This window comes from Numenius arquata, chromosome 14 (genome assembly GCF_964106895.1).
Source record: "Numenius arquata chromosome 14, bNumArq3.hap1.1, whole genome shotgun sequence".
Lineage (NCBI taxonomy): Eukaryota > Metazoa > Chordata > Aves > Charadriiformes > Scolopacidae > Numenius > Numenius arquata.
The window spans coordinates 18,819,857-18,839,726 of NC_133589.1; the positions used below are offsets into that span (position 1 = coordinate 18,819,857).

Below are 19,870 nucleotides of genomic sequence, written 5' to 3' on the forward strand. Positions count from 1 at the left end.
GCTTGCCCTGATGGAAGGAAACTGTCATTCCTCCATTGCCCTTTGAATTTGTATACGGAGGTTCTCTGCAGACTTTGCAACCAGAAGCTGCAGCAAGCTCATGCAGTGTCAATGTGCCCATAGCAGCTTCAGACTCCACACACAGCTCCACTTCCTGGCATAAATATGAAGATTCTACTTACTTGGTGGTGAGAATCTGTCAAGGTGTGTTTTAATTAAAGGGATATATGATAATTTATTTTGTGTGGATTTGAAGTGACATTGCAGCCCTTGATCTTACAGACTGCCTTCTGAAGAAAACAGGGTAAGCCACCGTTTTAGGGGCACAAGAGCACTCGTTGTGGCAGATGTGGGTTTGTGTGGGAGCCGTCAGAGGAAGCAAGCATCGTGAAAAATGGCTTTAATGATGGGAGAATTTTGAAAGGCCTTTTTTTAAATGTCCTGCAGAATCAAGTTTTATTTACAAACGCAGTTACTACGTTAGAGGTAATATCTATAAGAGTTTTTGTACGTTAGAGGTAATATCTGTAAGTGTTTGTATAGTGCATCTACTAGTTCACCTTAATGCTGAATTAAGGATAGGCAGGTAAGGCCCATTGGGACTACAGGTTTGGGGGTTTAATGGGTTTGGGTTTGTTTGGTTTTTTGAGAAGCTTCCATTTAGCCGTGGATAAGAGCTATTCTCACTCAGATGAAGTGAGATATACTTTATCTTTCATATAAGGGAGAGGATGGGAATGAAGATCAGGGAGCCAAACTCTTCTCAGGATAAGAGGCAGCAGACACAAATTGAAAAACGTGAAATTCCACCTGAACTTTTTTAATGTGAGGGTGATGTCACACATGAAAACAGGTTGCCCAGAGAGGTTGTGGAATCTCCATTCATGGAGATCATTCAGCACCTGACCGGACAAGGTCCAGGGCAACCTGTTCTAGCTGACCCTTGAGCAGGATGGTTGGACAAAATGATTTCAAGATGTCCCTTCCAACCTAAACAATTCTGTCATTCTGTGAAATTTCCACTGACACGTAGCTCTTTTTCTCTTGTGTCTCTTCTAGGTGGTGGATTCCCAGCTGGCTTGCATGATGAATGAGAACAGCATAGATTACATATCTCGTTTTAATGACCTTGCCCAGGAGCTATCGATACCTGAGCCAACCCGCAGGGAAATTCTGTTTGATGGAGGAGGTGGTGGTCCCCCCATCGGGGATCTTTCGCAGTGAGGGTGTGAGACCAGCAGGCTGATGTAGACTGTTCAGCTAACGTTGGAGCCTACAGCACTGGATGATGGCAAGGGCAGGCTGTAGAGAAGCAGCTGAGGCTTAGTTGTCCCTGTCTTGTGCGCCGCTTTTTTTAAAAGAGAAGCGTTGTCTTCAAAAGTCTGAAGAAGTACTTGCAAGTCCTGGAATGTGCAATATACTGGGAACAACAAAATGTGGGATAGTATTACAGGAGATGGTGCCCTTGCATCAGTGATAGAAGATGGCAGGTTTATGGGACAGTCCTGGACTTGTACTTTGGAATGGCCTAAGCAAGAAGCTCAAGCAGGGAAGGATATTGCCAGAAGCTCCCCTACGTGAATTTTTTTTGGCGTAGTAATCAAAATGCCATGATTTGGGATCCACATCAAAGTTGTGGAGGATAAAGGGTGGGGGTGGGTATGGGAACCATTTTGTGTCTTGACATGTCCTAGTTGGCACTCTCTTTGTCAGTCAAACTGAAGGTTCTTGCACTCTCTTCAAAGACGCTGCAACTCTACAATGCTTCATCTTTATAGCGCATTCAGTTTCTTTGGCTATGTTTTGTCATTTGACCATTCCAGCAGGGGCACGTACCTGCTTTCTTGTTTTGTAGGGAGCTCTAATTCACCCTGCAGTCTCTGCTTCCAGATTGCATGGATCCTTGGTGAGTTTCCTCTATTAAGCCACATCACATGTCACAATCATCATCATCCCGACTGCACCCCTATGTTCCACCTTTGAGATTCTTCACCACATTGCACAGTTCATCCCATGAGTGGGAGAGTGCTTTCTTGCTTTCCCTGAAGAACGGTTGCTTTTTAAGTCGGGAAACACTTCTAAAGAGCTTACTGGAATCACTATGAAAAGCTTCGTCATAATTAGCCTTGGCTTTGCTGGAAACCTGTATATATTGCCATCTTTTTTTCACAAAAACCGAGGATTTACCTGGGGAGAGGAAATAGGAAAGAACATTGTAACGTTTAGAAACAAATAATATGTTGATGCTAAAGTTGTTGAGACCTGTTTTGTGTCATGAAGAGGAGAGGTGTCAAGTCCTAGCTTAATCCCTTAGTCCTTCCTTATTTCCTCCTTGTTCTGTGAATTCCAGGTGCTCTGTAGTACCTCAGGGCATCATTTTTCATTATAGTCACTCCCAGGCACTAGTGGATCTGGTACTCCCTCTACTAAATCCCTGTGCATTTAATGTTAGTGGTTTAATATTCGAAAGACCCAGATCCTGATACCAGCAGGTTCAAAGGAATATAAAGTTACTTTCTCTACAGCTGGTTGTCCGTTGATTCTACCTTTATAACTCAGGAGACTTTTCCTATTTCCTTTCCTGACGGTCATGAGAGAGAATCCCTTTATTGTGCCCCCTTTTTAAGCACTTGTCTGCTTCTCCAGTAAAAGGATGTCCTTTGGCTATTTTAAGTACATCTGAACTTATCCAAGGGGCTAGTCCTATATAAACCTCACCTTTGTTTTATTAATAAATGAACAAAATGTCTCCATCTCTTAGGCTGTTGTCAGGGGTTCATTTTCCCAACTTGCACTATACTTGGTGGATATAGTTCTGCCTGCCTTTAGCTACTTTTATAAGGCATTTGACTGGGAGTTTCTTCTTGTAACCTTGCTCACGATGCACTGATTAGATTTGCTGTTTTCCCAGTCACTTTACCCTGCTTTATGTAGATTATTTTTTTAACCGCTATATGGTTTAACTTATGCTTTCTGTCATTAAGAGAAAAAGTAACAAGTTTTCCGATGTACTTTTTGTGTGGCCCAGAGCAACCTTCCTGATTTCACTCAAAAAGTAGTGAGATTGGGATGACATTCCAAGACGCCACATATTGGGTGGCTATATTCTCCTCTGACACAGAAACCATACAGATGTGTAAAACCAGCATTAGTACAATTGGATGTTCCCAACAGGGAGGCAAACCTGTATTACGAGCAAGAAAACAATTGTGACTAGAAGAATGGAGAATTTCATGCCTGTGGGTCACTTCCTATTCTGTCTGCATGTCTCGTGGGGTAGTAAGTCCTTCTGTCATTATTTATCTTTCATTATTCTTACAGAGCCTTGTTTGAGAATTCTGATGCAATTACCAGGAAATCATGTAAACCTCAAATATAAAAAGTTGAAGGCTGTCAGCAGAAGTGAATGCTGAGGAGTGTATTGTTCTGACTATTCACCTTTGGTTTGGAGAGGATACCCATTAATCTCAAAAGTCACTCCCTCTAGAACTTTTGAAGTTTTACTTAGAGTTAAGCTGTAGTTTGGTTTGGCTTTCCCATGTTGTTTCCTTTTGATTTTGACTTCTTACATTAGTAATGCTGATTATCCTATATGCTGTACCTCCAAAAACCCTTTGGACTTGCAGGACGAAAGTTGAGGGCTCCTGCTGTAGCTGTGGATCACAGGACACGCAGGAGGAGATGTGATGCATTCTAATCAAGTACTGTATTAAAAAAAAATATCTGAACTCTCAAACTTCTGAATGTTGAAAGACCAGCCTGATGGTCTCCAGTGTATTTAGGTAGCTTGACAAGTGTTTCATCTTCTTTACCCATGCTGGTAATGGGGGGGATGTGACACTGATTTTGACTCCTGGGTTGCTGAGAAGAAGTACCTGTGTGGCAGAGCACCTCATCGGGATCCACAAGGACTTCCTGCCCTCTGATACAGGGCGCTGTCGGGCTGCCCTTCCTCAGCCCGTTCAGCTGCCGGAGAGGAATAATAGAATTGCAGAATGAAGTCAGCGTAGTGGCTGTTTTTAATGACGCTATGAGACCAGAAAACTTTAATATCCTGAACCTTTGCAAGTAGACTTGGACCACCGAGTAATGACAAAGTGGAAATGACACAGGTCAGTTCAGCACTCAGAATTTTGTGGTTAGAAACACATTTGGCATCAGCCTCTTAAAAGTTGTCATTACGAAGCAGAATTTGATTTCAGAAATGTAATGCTTTGCAAACTGCAGTTTAATAATAAAGCCCTTTCGGGACAAGTAAGTCTTATCAGGGAAAAACTTGAAAATAGATTGTTGTGGTAGTTTGGAATTGATGCAGGATTTGTTATCCTTATTATGCGAAAGGTCACTTAAACACACCTGTGATTTCACCAGCTCTAGATTTTAGGTGGATGTGCTTTACAATACTAATCATTATCAGTTCGTGCCTAAGACTGCTAAGCAAAAAATTGGGGAGAGGGGTGTAGGAGGGGGGTGTATACACACACGATATATACACACACGCATCCGTATACGTATGCTTACGTGTGTATATATATATTTATTTTTTGTAAAACACAAAACTCTTTCGATTTTGACTATTTCAGCTTCCCCAACAGAAGTGACAAAATCTGTGTGTGTAACGATGTCAGCCTGTCCCGAGCAAGAGACTGAAACACGCAGGGTTGATGGTGAGGCAAACGCTCCTGTGTTAGTGGAGTAGCTTCCTGGGGCACTGCAACATGGTTGGAGGGGACAAACGGACACTAATAACCTCCAGTATTAATTGCTTTAGGCTTTTCCCATGTCAGTTTAGTGACGATACGTAATAAGGAAGTTCTGAATAGTTCAGCAAGGTGAATGACAGAAAATTCAGTATTTGTTGTCATCATAGTGTGGGTGAAAAGCAGTACTAGATCCTGAGAATTATCTCTACCTGCGTGTGCATGTGTGCGCTAACTGGGTTTTCTGCTGCGTGTTGTATCCTGATTGCCCACACAATTCATTTTATCCTTTATCACTAAATCTACTAAGCATAGGAATACTAATTGTTTTTAATATGGCATTGTTAAGCCTTTTCTTGACACCCCTCTTTATATTTCTAAATTGAATTAAGTAGGTTGGATCAAATTAGTCTAGAAAGATATCTCAGTACTGACTCCACAGATCCCAGAATGGAAATTAAGTTGCATTTTGTTTTTTACACTCAGACTTCAGATGCATTTATAAGGAAAGTACTGCACTTTTTTTTTTTTAACCTTTTCAAACCTTTGAATCTCTTAATTTCAGAGCAATTTCTAAATGTTAACTAAGTGAAACCTTGGCAAGCACTACGGCAATAAGTTATCATTAATTATCAAAACATGATAACTGCTTTAGAGCTTATGGTTCTGGCAGCAAAATTTAATGCTGTTTCTTTTAATAATAGTTAAGCCATATCATCTAAGGTTTCTGGCTTGTTGGAGATGTGAATTTGTTTTATAGATTATAAATATACCTATATAGTGTATGTATAAAGCAGAATGCCTGTCCTTAACTGATTATTTTTTGTACCATATTGTAAATTATATTATTTATTCTTTACCAATTTTGGAAAAAGGTGTTTCGGTTATTTAATATAATATACAAAAACTGTTAAACTTCCTCTGTTTAAATTTCCAATTCAACTTGTAAAGCTGTTTTTATTCTTGTGCATAAATACATACTAATACTTGGTCTAACTTCTGTCCAGTGTGTTACTTGCCATTCATGCCCCATCAGATTTTTCCATTTAACCTTTATTTACATAGTAATGGCCCCTTGGTGACGGGGTTAATAATCTGTCCATAAGGCAAAGCCTTCCAAGGTGAAATTCTGGTTTCAGTGAAATCGGTGGCATAGCTTCCATTGACATCTTCTGTTGCAGACGTTTCATGATGTTCCCCATTGTGAAAGAAGGTCTTGGCTGGGGTTTGGGTTTGGTTTGTTTTATTTTGGTTTACAGCTTCCATCCCCAGTAGTGTCTGCTAATTGTGAGTGTTAGAACTGAGCCAGACCAGAGGGCAGTCTGGCCTGAATGTCCTGTCTTTGTGCATGGTCATCAGTAAGAAGGGGAAGGGGCGGGGGGGGAACCCCACACTGAAAAAACACCAAGTAAAAAGGCTGTGTATATTTTGGGTTCCCCCACCCCCCCCGATTTTTTTACCTTCCCAGCTTCAGATAAGCAGGAATCGGATGTAGAGGTTGTATTCAGGCCATGGTGTTTTAGATAGCCACTACCAGAAAAACTTTTTCACCCTGAGGACAACTGGGAAGAGGAACAGGTTACCCAGAGAGGGCTGGGCAGTGCCTGTCTTTCAAGTTTTCCAAGAGAAAACTGAATAAAGCCCAGAGGAAGCTGGTCTGATGTAGCTCACCCTGCTTCAAGCAGGAGGTTAGACTCCAGGCCTGAGGCTCCTTTCAAGCTGAATTATCCTATGATCTATGTCACTAACTCAACTAATGCCTTTTTGTACACATTTAGGATTTTGGTCTCTGCAATATACAATGGCAGCTTTAGTTAAATTTTGCATTGAGAAAGTGCAAAAGTGTTCTTAAACTAGATGATAGGAGAAGGACTTAGGGGTGCTGGTGGATGAGAAGCTCACCGTGAGCCACCAACATGCGCTGGCAGCCCAGAAAGGCCCCCCTACCCCGGGCTGCATCCCCAGCAGCGTGGCCAGCAGGGCGAGGGGGGGGGGATTCTGCCCCTCTGCTCCGCTCTGGGGAGACACCCCCCCTCCCAGTGCTGCCTCCAGCTCTGGGGCCACCAACAGCAGAAGGACACGGAGCTGTTGGAGCGGGGCCAGAGGAGGCCACGGAGATGCTGGGAGGGCTGGAGCCCCTCTGCTGTGAGGACAGGCTGAGAGAGTTGGGGGGGTTCAGCCTGGAGAAGAGAAGGCTCCGGGGAGACCTTAGAGCCCCTTCCAGTCCCTCAAGGGGCTCCAGGAAAGCTGGGGAGGGACTCTGGATGAGGGAGGGGAGCCATAGGAGGAGGGGGAAGGGTTTGACACTGAAAGAGGGGAGATGGAGATGAGATGTGGGGAAGAACTTCTTTGGTGTGAGGGTGGTGAGAGCCTGGCCCAGGTTGCCCAGAGAAGCTGTGGCTGCCCCATCCCTGGAGGGGTTCAAGGCCAGGTTGGAGGGGGCTTGGAGCAACCTGGTGTGGTGGGAGGTGTCCCTGCCCAGGGCAGGGGGTGGCACTGGGGAGGCTTTAAGGTCCCTTCCAACCCAAGTTGTTCTACGATAAGAAATGAAGAATGTTTAAAGCTCAACGGAACCTTTATTATTAATACTCTTAGATGCTTCCTTTCCATGCAGCAAGTGAGGACTCCTACCACCTGTGTACCAGGAAAACTGGACTGTGTGACCAAGCGTGAGCACTTTCTGTGCAGCTTTTCACCTCCACCCTGCTGTGACCAAGGCTGAGACAGGCCTGCAGCTCTCTTCCACCTTATGTCAAAGCTGATACTGAATCCTGGCGCTTTCTTTTCCTCACAATCTGATTTTGCCGCCCTTAATGACCAAAACTTAACACTGTAAAAACAAAAGGAATGAATCTTAAGATCTTGATTAGCAAAGCAAAATACTGCAGTTAAAGTACTTATTTCTCGCGTATTGTTTTTCTGTCGTTTGTTTTTTTAATCCCTCAAGACAAAAGCAGCAACATGGCTGCCTCTAAGCTTACTTCTTGCCCTTACGGAAAGCTGCGGAGCCGTTAAATAAAACCTTCAACCGAAAATGTCAGCTTGGAGCGTTACTGTCACTCGGAACCGCTCGGTCGAAGCGCTGGCTCCCGGAGCGCGGCTGCACCAGCTCCAGCGAGGCCGCGGGCTCCAGCGAGGCCGCGGTTTCGGCCGCCGCGCCGGGGGCAGCCATGGCCGCCGGTCCCGGGGCGGGGAGAGGCTGCGCGCGCAGGGGCTCGCACACAGGGCCCATCCCCGCGCGGCCGCGCCTCCTCCCCACCGCCGCCTGCGCGGGACCGAGGCGCGGCCCTCTCCCGTCCGGCAGCGCTAGGCGAGGCTGGAGCCCCCGGGTTATGAAGCCGCTGTGAGGTTACTCCTTACGGCGGGCCGGAGTTCTGACGGTTCGGGTGAGATGCCCAGAGGGGGGCCCGGCAGCACGGACCGGAGCCGGACCCTCCCGGGGCGATCGCAGCCCTTTACCCCAGGGCGCCCACGCCCCGTGGAGAAATTCGGTCTCTCTCGCCCGAGGCGGGGTCAGGCTCGCTGCGGGTAAGGGCCCCGCATACTCCTCCACCGCCCCGAGGACCCGCACAGCGCACCGCTCTGCGGCTACTGCCCTGCCTGGCCCTTTAAATGCCCTCCCGCCTCTCGCGCCGCTACGCCCCCTCAGCCAATAGCTCTGCAGTTCCCTCTGACGGACGCGCGGCGTTACCAATGAACGGGCGACGATGCGAGCCCTTTTCAAGCTTCCCTCCCTCCGCGAGGCTCACCGGACAGGCGGGACATCGAGAGGGCGGGCTACTTTCGATAGGCTGCTCGGCGTGATGGGCAGCTGGCCCAACCAACGGTGAGCTAGGGAGGGTCCGCCGGCGCTACCTGCGGTCCCGGCCGCTGAGGAGAGGCGCCGCGCGTGGGGCTGAGCCCGTCGTCCGGCACCATGTTCCAGGGCCCTGAGGCCGACTCAGCTAAGCCCAGCTCCAGGTGGTGCAGTGGGGGCGGGTTGGCGGCACGGGGGGACGGGACGAGCCGTGCAGCGGCGCGGAGCCCGTGGCGGGGCTTTGTTCGAGGCGAGGGAGAGGTGGGAGAGGGGCAGGCTTCAGCCGAGGAGCGGGAGGCGGGGGCTGCTGGGGGGACCGGGTCCTTCCTGAGGGGCCTGTTGGGCGGCGGCGGCGGCAGGCGGGAAGGCCACCCCCGTCCCTCCGGTGGCCGCTGAGGCAGGAGGCCTGCGCGGGGCGGTGGCCGCTGACCTGGCCGTGCCTCAGTTTCCCTCTCGCGGGGGCAGGGGCTGGTCCGCAGGGGCTACGCGGCCCTGCTCGCGGTGCCCGCGGCTCGGGGCAGGCGTGGGGCGCGGAGGGAGGGCGGCAGCTGTCTGTCCCTGCGGGGCGGCAGTGCTCGTCCCGCCCCGCCCCGTCCCGCCGGGAGGGGTGAGGTCTCGCCGGGGGTGGCCGGGCTGGGAAGAGGGTCAGGGCCCGGCGAGGGGCGCGGTGCGGGAGGAAGGTCCTGACGCGGCGGGGCCCTCCTGCCCCGGGTTGGTGCCGGCGCGGGGAGGGAGCGGGGCCCGGCTGCGCGCTGCGAAGCTTCGAGGAGATGCGACACAAACCCCCGCATAAGCGCATGTTCGTGTGTTTTCGCCTCGTGAAGTTGAAGTACATTGTTATGCTTGGACAGGGGCATATATCCTAATAACTTGGAGCTGGAGTGATTAATCCACTGCCAGGTAATCATGTGCTCGGAGGGGAAGGAAATGTTTCGAAATCGTGTCAGGGTGCTCTAAGTTACCGCCTGGTTTTAAAAGACTTGTGAGGATGCTCTGTCCTTAGTGTAGTGTCTGAGAAGCTTCTGTTCTCATGGTAACTTTGAAACCGTGTTTAACTCATAAATTGCGTTTCTGGATAGAGTCTGGAACACAGACCGTAACTTTTTAGTTACCAGCGAGCAAAGGTGATTTTGTTCGCGTTTGTTCTCTGGCATCGTGGCAGCGACTGACATCGTGCCCGACACGCTATAGCAGGGCTCACGGCTCTGAGCAGACCCGGCACAGCAAGCGGCCCTGCTGCGGCGCCGCGGTACCGTGCGTTATTGGATTGCATGGGGTGGTCTCCGTGCGTTATTGGATTGCATGGGGTGGTCTCCGAGATGGTGATTATTGACATACAGCCTGCGCCGTCAGAAGCAAAAAGTACTTGGTTTAAAGACACTTTTTCTGTTCTTTCCCTGAACAAAACTTTATTTGGTGATAATGCAAATCCTTTTGCAGTTCTTGACATGTATAAGTTTCTCTAATTAAAACTGAGCCTAATTCAAAATCTCTGCAGCAGCTGCCAACAGCTGTGGAAGTGGGGAAAAAATAACTCTTCCTAATGAAGAAAATGTGAAAATCTTTGTGAGGAAATTATAAACATATACTTTGCATTTTGAGAACTTCATAATACAGAGCTATTACTGTTAGAAATGAAGGGTGCTAAAAATATTTTAAATGAAAGCCTCCACTTAAATGATTGCCCCGTGAGATGTATCTCTCGTGATCCAGTTAATGTGTACAGTGATATAGCAAACAACTAGTTTGATGAATCGAATTGACTGTCTAGTTTTATTTTACTAAACTTCAATAATGGCACTTTGCATTTTTAAGGAAGTTCTGCTTTTCCAAAATAAAACGAGGAATTGCATGTCTAAGAGTTGTTGTTGCTCTGAAAGCAAAGCAGGAGAGAATTCTATCATTCTGCTGTTGGTGCACACGATGAGGATGCGTTTATTTTATGTATCATCCATTCATGTAGCATATGAGCAGTTTCACAACTGCTGTATAGAGCTGAAAATGCAAAATGTAGCCATCTTGGAAACGGGATGCGCATGTTCCCTTCCTCCCCATCAGTGTTACTGCAGAATATCCCCCAGCTTTCTGATGGAGAGTGTAACTGACGTAACAAAGATTGCTGTTTGTTTATGACATGAGGCATGAATTTGTATTATCTAACAGCAGGAGAGCCCCCAGTACCTCTGTAGTCTTTGCTTTAGAGCCTCGTGTTCCAAACCTTAACACTCGCTTTCTGCTAGTTACCTTAGTGAGGGTCTCTTGCATATAATGCAACTCTTCTGTTTTACATGCTTTATTAGAACTGTCTGAAAAATGGTGGGGCTTCAGTGTTTAACTTTCAGACAGAATTTAAAAAAAAAAATAATATATATATATAGCCAGTGTCTTGAATTAATGGGTAAGTTTTGGCACCTCTTCTGTAGTTTGGCTGAAAGGTTTAATGAGGAAAGGGCGTTCAAATTCAAGTGTGTTAGAATGTAGGAAAAAAGACCACAAGTACTAATTAAAATTCTTCAAGTCTGCCAGAAGAGAACAAAGCAATTAGTAGAGGCTTTAAACTTACAGGGTAGGGTTCTCAATTTAGCTGTTCTAGATGAATTGACGGACTTCTAGTCTACTGGAGGGGAGGAGGAGAACAGACAGATTTAGATTGCGTAGAAAACAAAGGGGTTTTTTTTCATTACTGTTTAAAAGAATAAAACAACACCTTCCCTTCTTCCCCTCCTTCCTCACAAAGAAAGAAAAAAGATCTAACTTATCTGGCTACAAAACACAAAAATACCTCTTTATGTAAACTGGCATAATACCAATATAAAATGACTATAAATTAAAATTAATATAAAGTGTATGTTGAATTTCCTTGTACTCTGTTGAAACAGCTCATGCTGTCTTACCAAGTTTAGCGTAACTGTTTTCCATTGGCAGGATTCACAGGCTGAGTCTTATTTTCTTATTTGGTCTGTGGGACCTGCACATCTCCCTGATCTAGAACGGCGTGACATGGGGGTACAAGGAGGTCAGCGATCCTCGAGAGGCTACACAGGAGGAGAATAGCTTTGTGTTCTCCCCGGGTTTTGGCTGAAGTGAAGGAGCTCAAAACCCTGTTCTCTTTGCTATAAGCTGGAAGATCTTGTTACTTCAAGATTATTTTTGGTGATTCCTGTGAATGACTTAGTTATCTGACTTTGCACTAGTTAGAATTTTGTGGACCTGGTATCAAAGTCGCTTGAAAGTTTATGGAATGGTTGGAAGGGTTGGAAGGTTACTAGTGATTAGAAGTGTCTGAAATTGAGGCAAATCCATGTTGTGTGTGTGGAGTCGAGACATTCTTTTGGATAATGCTGGCAGAAAAGGCCACCTATTATGCTGATTTCAGAGTGCCTTGTAAGCACCTCAAGCGATGCCTGTGATTTATTCATTGCAAGAGTAGGGTTTTCTTAGTATGTATACTGAGCTGAAAATGGGAGGACAATATAAGATTAATCAGTGTTGGATTTCTTTTGATGCATAAATTAAGTTTGTTAGCTGAATAATCAAGTCATTTAATCTTAAAAGGGGGTTTCTCTAGAATTTTTTTCTGCAATAAATCTTAAATCCAGTTGCAGGAATGGGAAGTAATTTGATTCTTATGATTGGTTGTTTTTCTTAAACCAAAAAAATCTGAATGTAGTTATTTTGTTAATCCCTCCTGTGCTTGTAGGCACGTGTTAAGAAAACATGGTATATGGAGTGAATCTATAGCGTAAGAAACTCCATTTGTATAAACTGTGTTTCACTCTTTTAATCTCTTTGATAGTATGCTTAGAACTCAAGAAAGACTAGATATGTTTAAAAAAATAGCTGAAAACAATGGGTAAAGTCTGAAATCACTTAAATTATATGAGGGATATTAGCAGGCCTACTTTTTAACAGGAGCCCCTTCCCGAACTCCTCTAGGTTTGGTTGGCTTTTTTCAATTGTTCCCTTTTCTCTTCCTTCCATCTTCCAAGTTTAAATGCTTAAATTGCCTCATGATTTCTGGACCATTGTGAATGATTAAAATACATAATTTGCCTATATGATGTCTGGTTTAATGGCAGTTTTAGATCTTCTAAGATATGTGAAAAACCCATAGCATAGTTGGGTCTGTTGGACACTAAATTGTAAATAAACCTTCTGCTCAGATGTGATCTTACCTGTGCAGTGGACAAGATAGTTATCCTGTCTACTGAAGTTTTAGTTACTCCCTCAAGCTAAAGGATTTCCTTGAATCCACTGTTGTACTAAGGATTGAAATACTGAAATTGGCCAGTAAAGACAGTTTCTCTGAGGCTAGTTCTGACTATATAAACTACTCCCAGGCTAAAAGAGGAACTCTCCTCCTTCCTTCCAAAGCAAATAGAACTGCTTTCTGCATCCTGAGATCTGAAATGCTGACAAAGCTCATTTTCAGTCAAATATCTCCATGTTTGTGAAATTCAACTTTAGGATTAAATTCGGGTAGATCTTGGCTCCAAGAGGGACTTCTTTTTATGCCTGGCAGATATCTAACCTGAGACGGCTTGCTTCTGTCACAGATCTGTGGAGGGCATGTGTTGTATTAATTTAACGACATTGGAATTCTGTTCAGGTAGAGTGGGATAAAGATCTTGCAATTTATAACTGTTCTCTTTGTATAAAAATATCTGGTTAGTTTAGGTCCCAGATCAAGTGTTCAGATTAGGAGAGGTATAATTCAGCTACTATTTTTGCTCAGCTGCCAAGATTGTGGGTAATTGGTCAACTGTAAAGATTATTTTTGTTACCTAGGTATTCCAACGCTTTCCCATGTTTTTCCTGTTAGTTTTCCACTTAATTCTACTGATTCTACTCCCACGTAGTGGTTCAGTGCAGGTTCAGGACAGGACCTGAAGTCAGTTGAAAAAGGCATAGGTATTAACTGTGGACAAGCATGATTTTCAGTAGGTTTTTGAGAAGTCAGTCCATTTCCATTGTAACCTCCAATTTTTATGAGGGTCTGTTTGAAATACCTCTGGTGCCAAGCTTTGGTTTTAATGGATTTGCATCTTGACCGCTAAAAATTTGGCTGCTTGGCATTCCACCTTTCTGTTCTAAACTCTGCAGCAGCTCATGATAACTCATGGTTGAAACTAGCAAATTTTTAGTAGTTATGAAATGTCTGCTTTTATTTAGAAGTTGGTATGTGCAGTTTAGCAGAAAGTCTGATTCTGTTAAAATACTAACCAGAGTTGTGTGACTTCCCTTAATCTTGTGTTGCTTCTGGAACACCCCAGAGAGCAGAGCTATTTGTTCTGGTGGTACTGTTATGACCATTCCGAATAATTGTAGATAACATAATGATCAAGTTGAGTGACTAGGAAGCTGGCAATATTTGTGCTGGACTTCAGAATATTTTATTAGAACAGCTCTTGAAGATACCTGGTGGACATAGCAGAGTTACTTGGAGTAAGTTCAGATCAGAACAGTTATTCATAACATACAAGGGAGAATGGGGAGGGGACGTAAAATATGTTAAATGCTGTAAATCTCAAACAAACTTTTGTCTCTTGCTTCTCTCATTCTGCAATACAGGGTATTGAAGCCCCCAGGAGGAGGATCTAGTAATCTCTTTGGGAGTACAGAAGAAATCTCTTCTTCAAGCAGGCCACACCGGATGGCATCCAATATCTTTGGAGCATCAGAAGAACCTCAAAACATTCCAAAAAGAACAAACCCTCCAGGTAAGAGGAGCCACCTCCTTCAGCGTGACTGGGCTCTGAATTGCGGCACAGAACTGGGTTCATATTCTTTAAGTGGAACACTGGGATCTGTCTGTCTCTTTATGTTGCACTTTTACAAATTGAGTGGGCTTGAACAATAAAGCTATTCAGACTTCTGAATATATGAATATTTCAGTGATCTACCTGTTCACAGACTTTTTAGCACAAGTCTAATTCTTTCGAAGTTGAGGTCTAGGAAATGATGAAAGGAAATTGCTTCTATTCTAGAGCTGGGTCATCAGTTAGCTGCAGTTAGTACAGCTGTGAATCTGAGATCCTCTAGGGAATTCTTGTAACAAGGGATTTCAACTAGTATCTCCAGGCAAATAAAAGTAAGTCTCTAGGCAGTAGGTTTCTGGAAGTCTTTGAATTCTTATATCTTTTTTTTTAAATTTTTTTAATATAGCGTGGTAAAACTAAGTCATCTAGGAAAAAAAATAATAAATCTAACAACTGCCTTGCAGGGGGAAAAGAAAGTGGTATTTTTGAGGATTCTAGTTCTGCTCAACCTCGTCCCCGCATGAATCCACCTGGTGGGAAGACCAGTGATATCTTTGGGTCTCCTGTACCTACCAGTGTTGTGCGAGTGCACCCAAACAAGCCTAAGGTATTTGTACTTCTTTCACTGTCAAACTAAGGAGCTGGCAGCTCAGCGAGTTGTCTCTGTCTTGTCGCAATGCAATACCTGTGTTCTTTATCAGATGAATTATGCATAGGATGACTTGAAGTTAGACAGTTATTCCTGAACTCTCCATTTGATAGCTTGTTAGCTTTGGTATATGAGATCTTAGCATGCTCTGTAGTTTGCAGTAGAACTATTAATTAGACCGTGGATATGTGTTTCGAAAGAAAAAGGAGGAAGAAATGTTTCAGAAGCCTTTGGACTTCTCATAAGTGAGGTACTGCTGGAGTTCTTGGCACACAGCCGAGAGGCATTTAAGCTAGACAGGGAGAAGATATTTCCCTTTGTTCTGCGATTTAGCAGAGGTGATCTCGATACCAGCTTTGGACAGTCAGTGAGCACTGGTGGGCTACAGTCATAAATCTTCATGTAGCCTGGCTGTGCCCTTCACCGCTCTTCCATACATGCATCTACGTGCAACATGGAAGCACTTTAGCAGGAGATTAAGCTTAGGTGATCAAAGCGAAAAAGATAACTTGAGATCAGGTTCGAGTGTCAGGTCTGCCATGCACTTGACTTTGTGATGTCAGACAAAAGTGTGTGTTGCTCTATTAGTTGTTATTTTTTGATCTTAAAGCTGGGGTGTGTAATAGTTGGAGAGGCTTGTAGTTATGACCCAATCTGTTCTGGAAAAAAGGAGGTTACATTGCCAAATACTTTATTTCTGTATTTAAATGCCCTATATTGGGATTTACAACCTGCTGCCTTACTCTAAGATACTATTGAGTGAGTAGCTACTATGTTGGCAGTGCTGTTGGCATGGAGGGTAGCACAGGAACTTAACATCCCATGAAATACAGATGACTGACTTTGTGCTGAAAAAGCAGCAGCAGTCTCATTTTTCCTGGAACCTTAGGAAGAAAAGATTAGTCCAATTTTTTTTTTTTCTCCTTTTTTCCCCTTAAATTTGAAGGTTCTGGTGGTGTGCTTTGCCTAACTTTTTATGCAGGCTCTGGGGTTTATTTTGGGGGATTTGGTCGTAAGAAAAGAGGAGAAAAAAGAAGACTGTGAGCTAGGTTTTTTCAGCAGTAGTGCTGTTGGTGCAGAGAAGGGCTTTGTTTTGTTCCTCTGTACATCTTTATCAGGCTGGTCTCTGATTCTTTTTAGTTGCTTTTTTAAAAATGTAACATTATTTTTTGTGAACTCCTGACAAACAGGACAACACTTAGGAAATTCCTATGTCTTTAATTAGAGCATTGGAATTGTGGGAAATACTGGGATGGAAAGGAGATAGCATATTTACAAAAACTATTGCAGGTAGAGTTTCATGGGTAGGAAAACATGCAAGTTTTTCTAAAGTATTGCTGTGTGCTGCTGACAGTCACTTGGGATTGCTGGGGAAATGGTATTAAAGGGTTTTGTTAATTACCTGACTGTTTGGGTCTCTCTGGATACTCACAGGAAGACAGGAATTGCTGAACATAAATAGGGTGCTTGACAAGAACGGTAATTCCAGGCCTTTCAATTGAAAATTGACAAAGTTTTAAGCCTCTGATGAACTAATGTAGCATCGTCATCTGCATTTCAATGAATTGTCTGAGGTGTGCACCTTGACGGGACGTGGGAGTTGCCTTCTACCAGTGTTCTGGGGATACGCAGTAGTGGAGGGGCTGCACACAGTGTCAGCAGCTGTTGACTTTTCCCGTGATAAACGTATAAACTTACATTAGAACAAAGTAGAACTTTCTGAAGGATTTTGTGACAGTTCCTGTTTGAAAACAGTAATATACTAAGATAGGTTTTGGTTTCCTTGCAGGATCACATTGTCTTGAAAGAAGATGAAACACCAAAGTTAGAAGGTCAGCAAGAGAAATTTCTTTCTGTGTTCTCTTTGAGAAGATAAGCTCTGAGAAATAGTTTCTTATGCTTCCTCTTAAAAACATAAGACCGAGGCTGGTGTTAAGGATAATACAACTGAGAAATTTTCCTTCTGAGAGTCAGAAATTTAATCATTTGACTGCAGGGAAATGGTTCTCTTCCTCTTACTGAGGAGAACACTGCAGGTATAAATCTGGATACTATGGGTGTGTATCTACTTTGCTTGATACCATGTGTATATATATATAGATACATATAGAATCTGTATATGTATATAAAAACATCCTATCAGATTGCTTCTTCCTCTTTTGCCATCTCCTTCAAGTGTGTAATCTTGGCCTTCCATAGTCGTAAATAACAAATAGCTGACTGACAAAACGTATTATTGCTCAGCTAGTTATTGTTGAAGAATGATGGGAACGCTGCTTTTGAGCTCATTGTGAAAGGATTCAAGGGTATGTTGCATCTCTTAATTGCTTGAAGCTGCCAAAATAATTCCAAAGGTGTATGACTTAGCTACGTATCCTTGTTAGAAAGATTGCTGAAGGAAGAGAGGAATTGTTGCAAAAAGTTAAATTCTTCTTCAACATCTGTTTCCTTTGGGGAAAAGTGAACAGATGCAGAGAAACCTTAGTGCCCTATGGATGGGAGACGTGGGAAGTAATGCAGCCTACAGAAGAAGAGGCATTTCCTGCTCTACAGAATAGCCAGTTGATCTAATCCCTATTTTCTTTTTATTCAGCTACAGAAAATATCAAACCACAGCTGGAAGATGGAGGCGAGAAAAAAGATCTGGGCAAAGAGGAGCGATGCAAGGAGCCAGAACCCAAGATAGACAATCACGAGCCCCGACTGGGGCCAAGGCCACGCTCACACAACAAAGTCCTCAATCCACCGGGGGGGAAATCCAGTATTGCATTCTATTAGGGCCATCCGTTCACTTTCACTAATGGAGTCTGCAGAGAAACCCTTGTCTGTGGTCAGGAGGTCAGTTTATAGACTATTGTTTGTGGATAGATTCTTAGGCAGATGGATGAAGGTTATGCTAACATGCGTGGGAAGGGTATCCTGGTGATTTGGGGAGGGAGGGCTGGGGAGGGAAAGGGTGCCCCGTGGAAGATGTGAGTATGGGATTGGCAGAGGGGACATTAGTGTAACTTTGTGAAAGATCAGTGCTGCTTTGTGGTGAGTTCATCCGACTGTTAGGTTCTTGGCTAGCTCATGGCTCGGGACGCTCTTGTGGAGTCAGGCTTATCCCTGCAATCAACACATACAACATTGCGAGTGGGTGGGGACCTGGAGGTCACCTCTGAAAGACTGTGAAGCACAGCTGGAGGGCTCTGCTCTCCTTAGGATGTGGCATCACAGCATGCGCTGACTTGCGGTCACTTGAATATAAGTATGTTCCAGTGGAACAAGTAGTGCTGCCATGGGTTTGAGTGTCCAGTCTTTGGTTCTCTTTGTCTCCTTTCTTGCTTTGCAGCACACGATTGCTGAAACAAAGACAAAACATACTGAAAGTTTTTTTTTTAATACTCCTAAACCGTCATATGTTAATAAAAATCATGTCTTCCCCCTCCCCAGAGTATTCAGGCCTTCTGCTGAATCTGCTGATTACTATGACTAGCTCTTGACAAGTGATAACATCAGTCTAATGTACTGTTTCATTTAGATGCTTCTAGAAGACTTCTATTTAAAGTGTCCTGGTTGGGTGCAAACAGTAGCTTTATGGTGCTCCTGAACAGAAGTGTACCATTACCGTGGAGAATATACTGACATGTCAGCCAGCTTTGACCCAACCCCTATAGAAACGCCTTAGCTTCTGCAAAGGTTTTTTACTTTGTACCCTGCGGAAACCAGGACTGTTCTTCACCACAGTGCATTTTTTGTTTGTTTATCTGTGCTGACTCTGTTAGTGAATTCTCGTGTCTTTGGTCAGCCTTACGTTTGCCTTTGACTCCCTCAGATTTTTGTTGGTAAGGTTTGGAGAAGGGTGTGGATTCTCCCCAAACCACAGCTGTAGTTCTTTTGAGACATGCTATAGACTATCCTAGTTGGAGAAACAAAGACTTTAGCAATACAAATCTTGTGGTTGAGCTGGCTGTCTTAAATCATGTTTGGAAGATGTGCATGTTTTGCACAAACGTTTGTTGAGGAGGGTAGCTCCCATCATTTGTTCTCTGAAGGGACTTTCTGATCGTATCCAGAGCTTTGATATATGAATGTTAACATGAGGTGCTTACTGTTCAATGTATTTAATAGTGACTCTTTAAATTTGACATATCCAAACAGGAGTTGTTCGGGTACACCAAAGAACAAGTGGCCTTATCTGCGTTGTTACCAGCCCACTGCTGTTCTAGCCCAGGTTCCCTGCTGTTCGGGGGGGACTGTCTCTGGGCCAGGTGCTAAAACACCCTGTGACTGTAGTGCTCAGTAGGCCGCTTGGTTTGGTTGATGTCAGAAGCAGTGGATGACCGCATGAAGACTTAGCTGCCTTTTCAAATGGTGGAAGTGAAATACATGGGGCAGTGCTAAGGGTAGAAATAGTGTGGGAAGTAGGGATTTCAATGCCTTTGCACCTTTCAGATAGGTTTGGAGGTCCCCGTTATTGCCCCTCCCCCGGGAAAGCAAGACAGTGGTTCTGACTGCAACCCTGTCATGGATTTATGTTACTTCCAAACCTGTATTTCCCAGCAGCTGTTCCTGAGTCCCTGCTGTCTGGCCTCTGCCTGATTCTCAGACACATCTGTCTGTTTCAATTCCTTGTTCTGGTACTTGAGAGGGTTCCAAGAGGCTGCCATGTGGAAAACCCAACTGGAGGCAGCTTTCTGCATTGAGGAGGCTGCTGTAACTGTCGCTGTCTGTAATACTGAGCTTGGGCTTGGCATCTTTTACTACCTGATGTGCATTGGCTACAGTGCCTGTCTTCTAAACAGCAACTTCCAACTAGGCCTTAAATTAGTTAAACTGTGTTCATTTTCTTGCGTTTCTTTCTTTGGAATCTAAACCACGTTTTCAACTCATCAAGTAAGATTGATAAGAACGTTTCTCCAGGACAGGAGGAGATTGGAAATCAAATCATTCAGTTGTCAATAAACCTCTGTATTTTGTTACT

General features: G+C 44.3%; 2 protein-coding genes across 3 annotated transcripts in view; both read left to right on the forward strand.

Moving 5' to 3' along the window:
• Positions 1 to 5,694, forward strand: part of CRAMP1 (cramped chromatin regulator homolog 1) — a 49,858-nt gene extending 44,164 nt beyond the window's left edge. For both annotated transcript variants that reach the window (XM_074158513.1, XM_074158512.1), the window contains exon 21: positions 1,060 to 5,694. In XM_074158513.1, the coding sequence (XP_074014614.1) occupies positions 1,060 to 1,224 (165 nt within the window). In that variant the 3' untranslated portion in view covers positions 1,225 to 5,694. The remainder of the gene's footprint in view (positions 1 to 1,059) is intronic.
• Positions 5,695 to 8,528: 2,834 nt separating this feature from the next.
• Positions 8,529 to 19,870, forward strand: JPT2 (Jupiter microtubule associated homolog 2). The gene is made up of 5 exons (XM_074158411.1): positions 8,529 to 8,660; positions 14,068 to 14,216; positions 14,720 to 14,862; positions 16,694 to 16,736; positions 17,498 to 19,870. Exons 1-5 carry the CDS (start codon positions 8,617 to 8,619, stop codon positions 17,680 to 17,682), a joined length of 564 nt encoding a protein of 187 aa, XP_074014512.1. The 5' UTR covers positions 8,529 to 8,616; the 3' UTR covers positions 17,683 to 19,870.

Coding starts and splice junctions, on each gene's coding strand:
- JPT2 (XM_074158411.1), top strand. CDS start 8,617: ATGTTCCAGGGCCCTGAGGCCGACTCAGCTAAGCCCAGCTCCAG. Junction 14,863..16,693: donor TGCACCCAAACAAGCCTAAG/GTATTTGTACTT, acceptor GTTTCCTTGCAG/GATCACATTGTCTTGAAAGA. Junction 16,737..17,497: donor TGAAACACCAAAGTTAGAAG/GTCAGCAAGAGA, acceptor CTTTTTATTCAG/CTACAGAAAATATCAAACCA.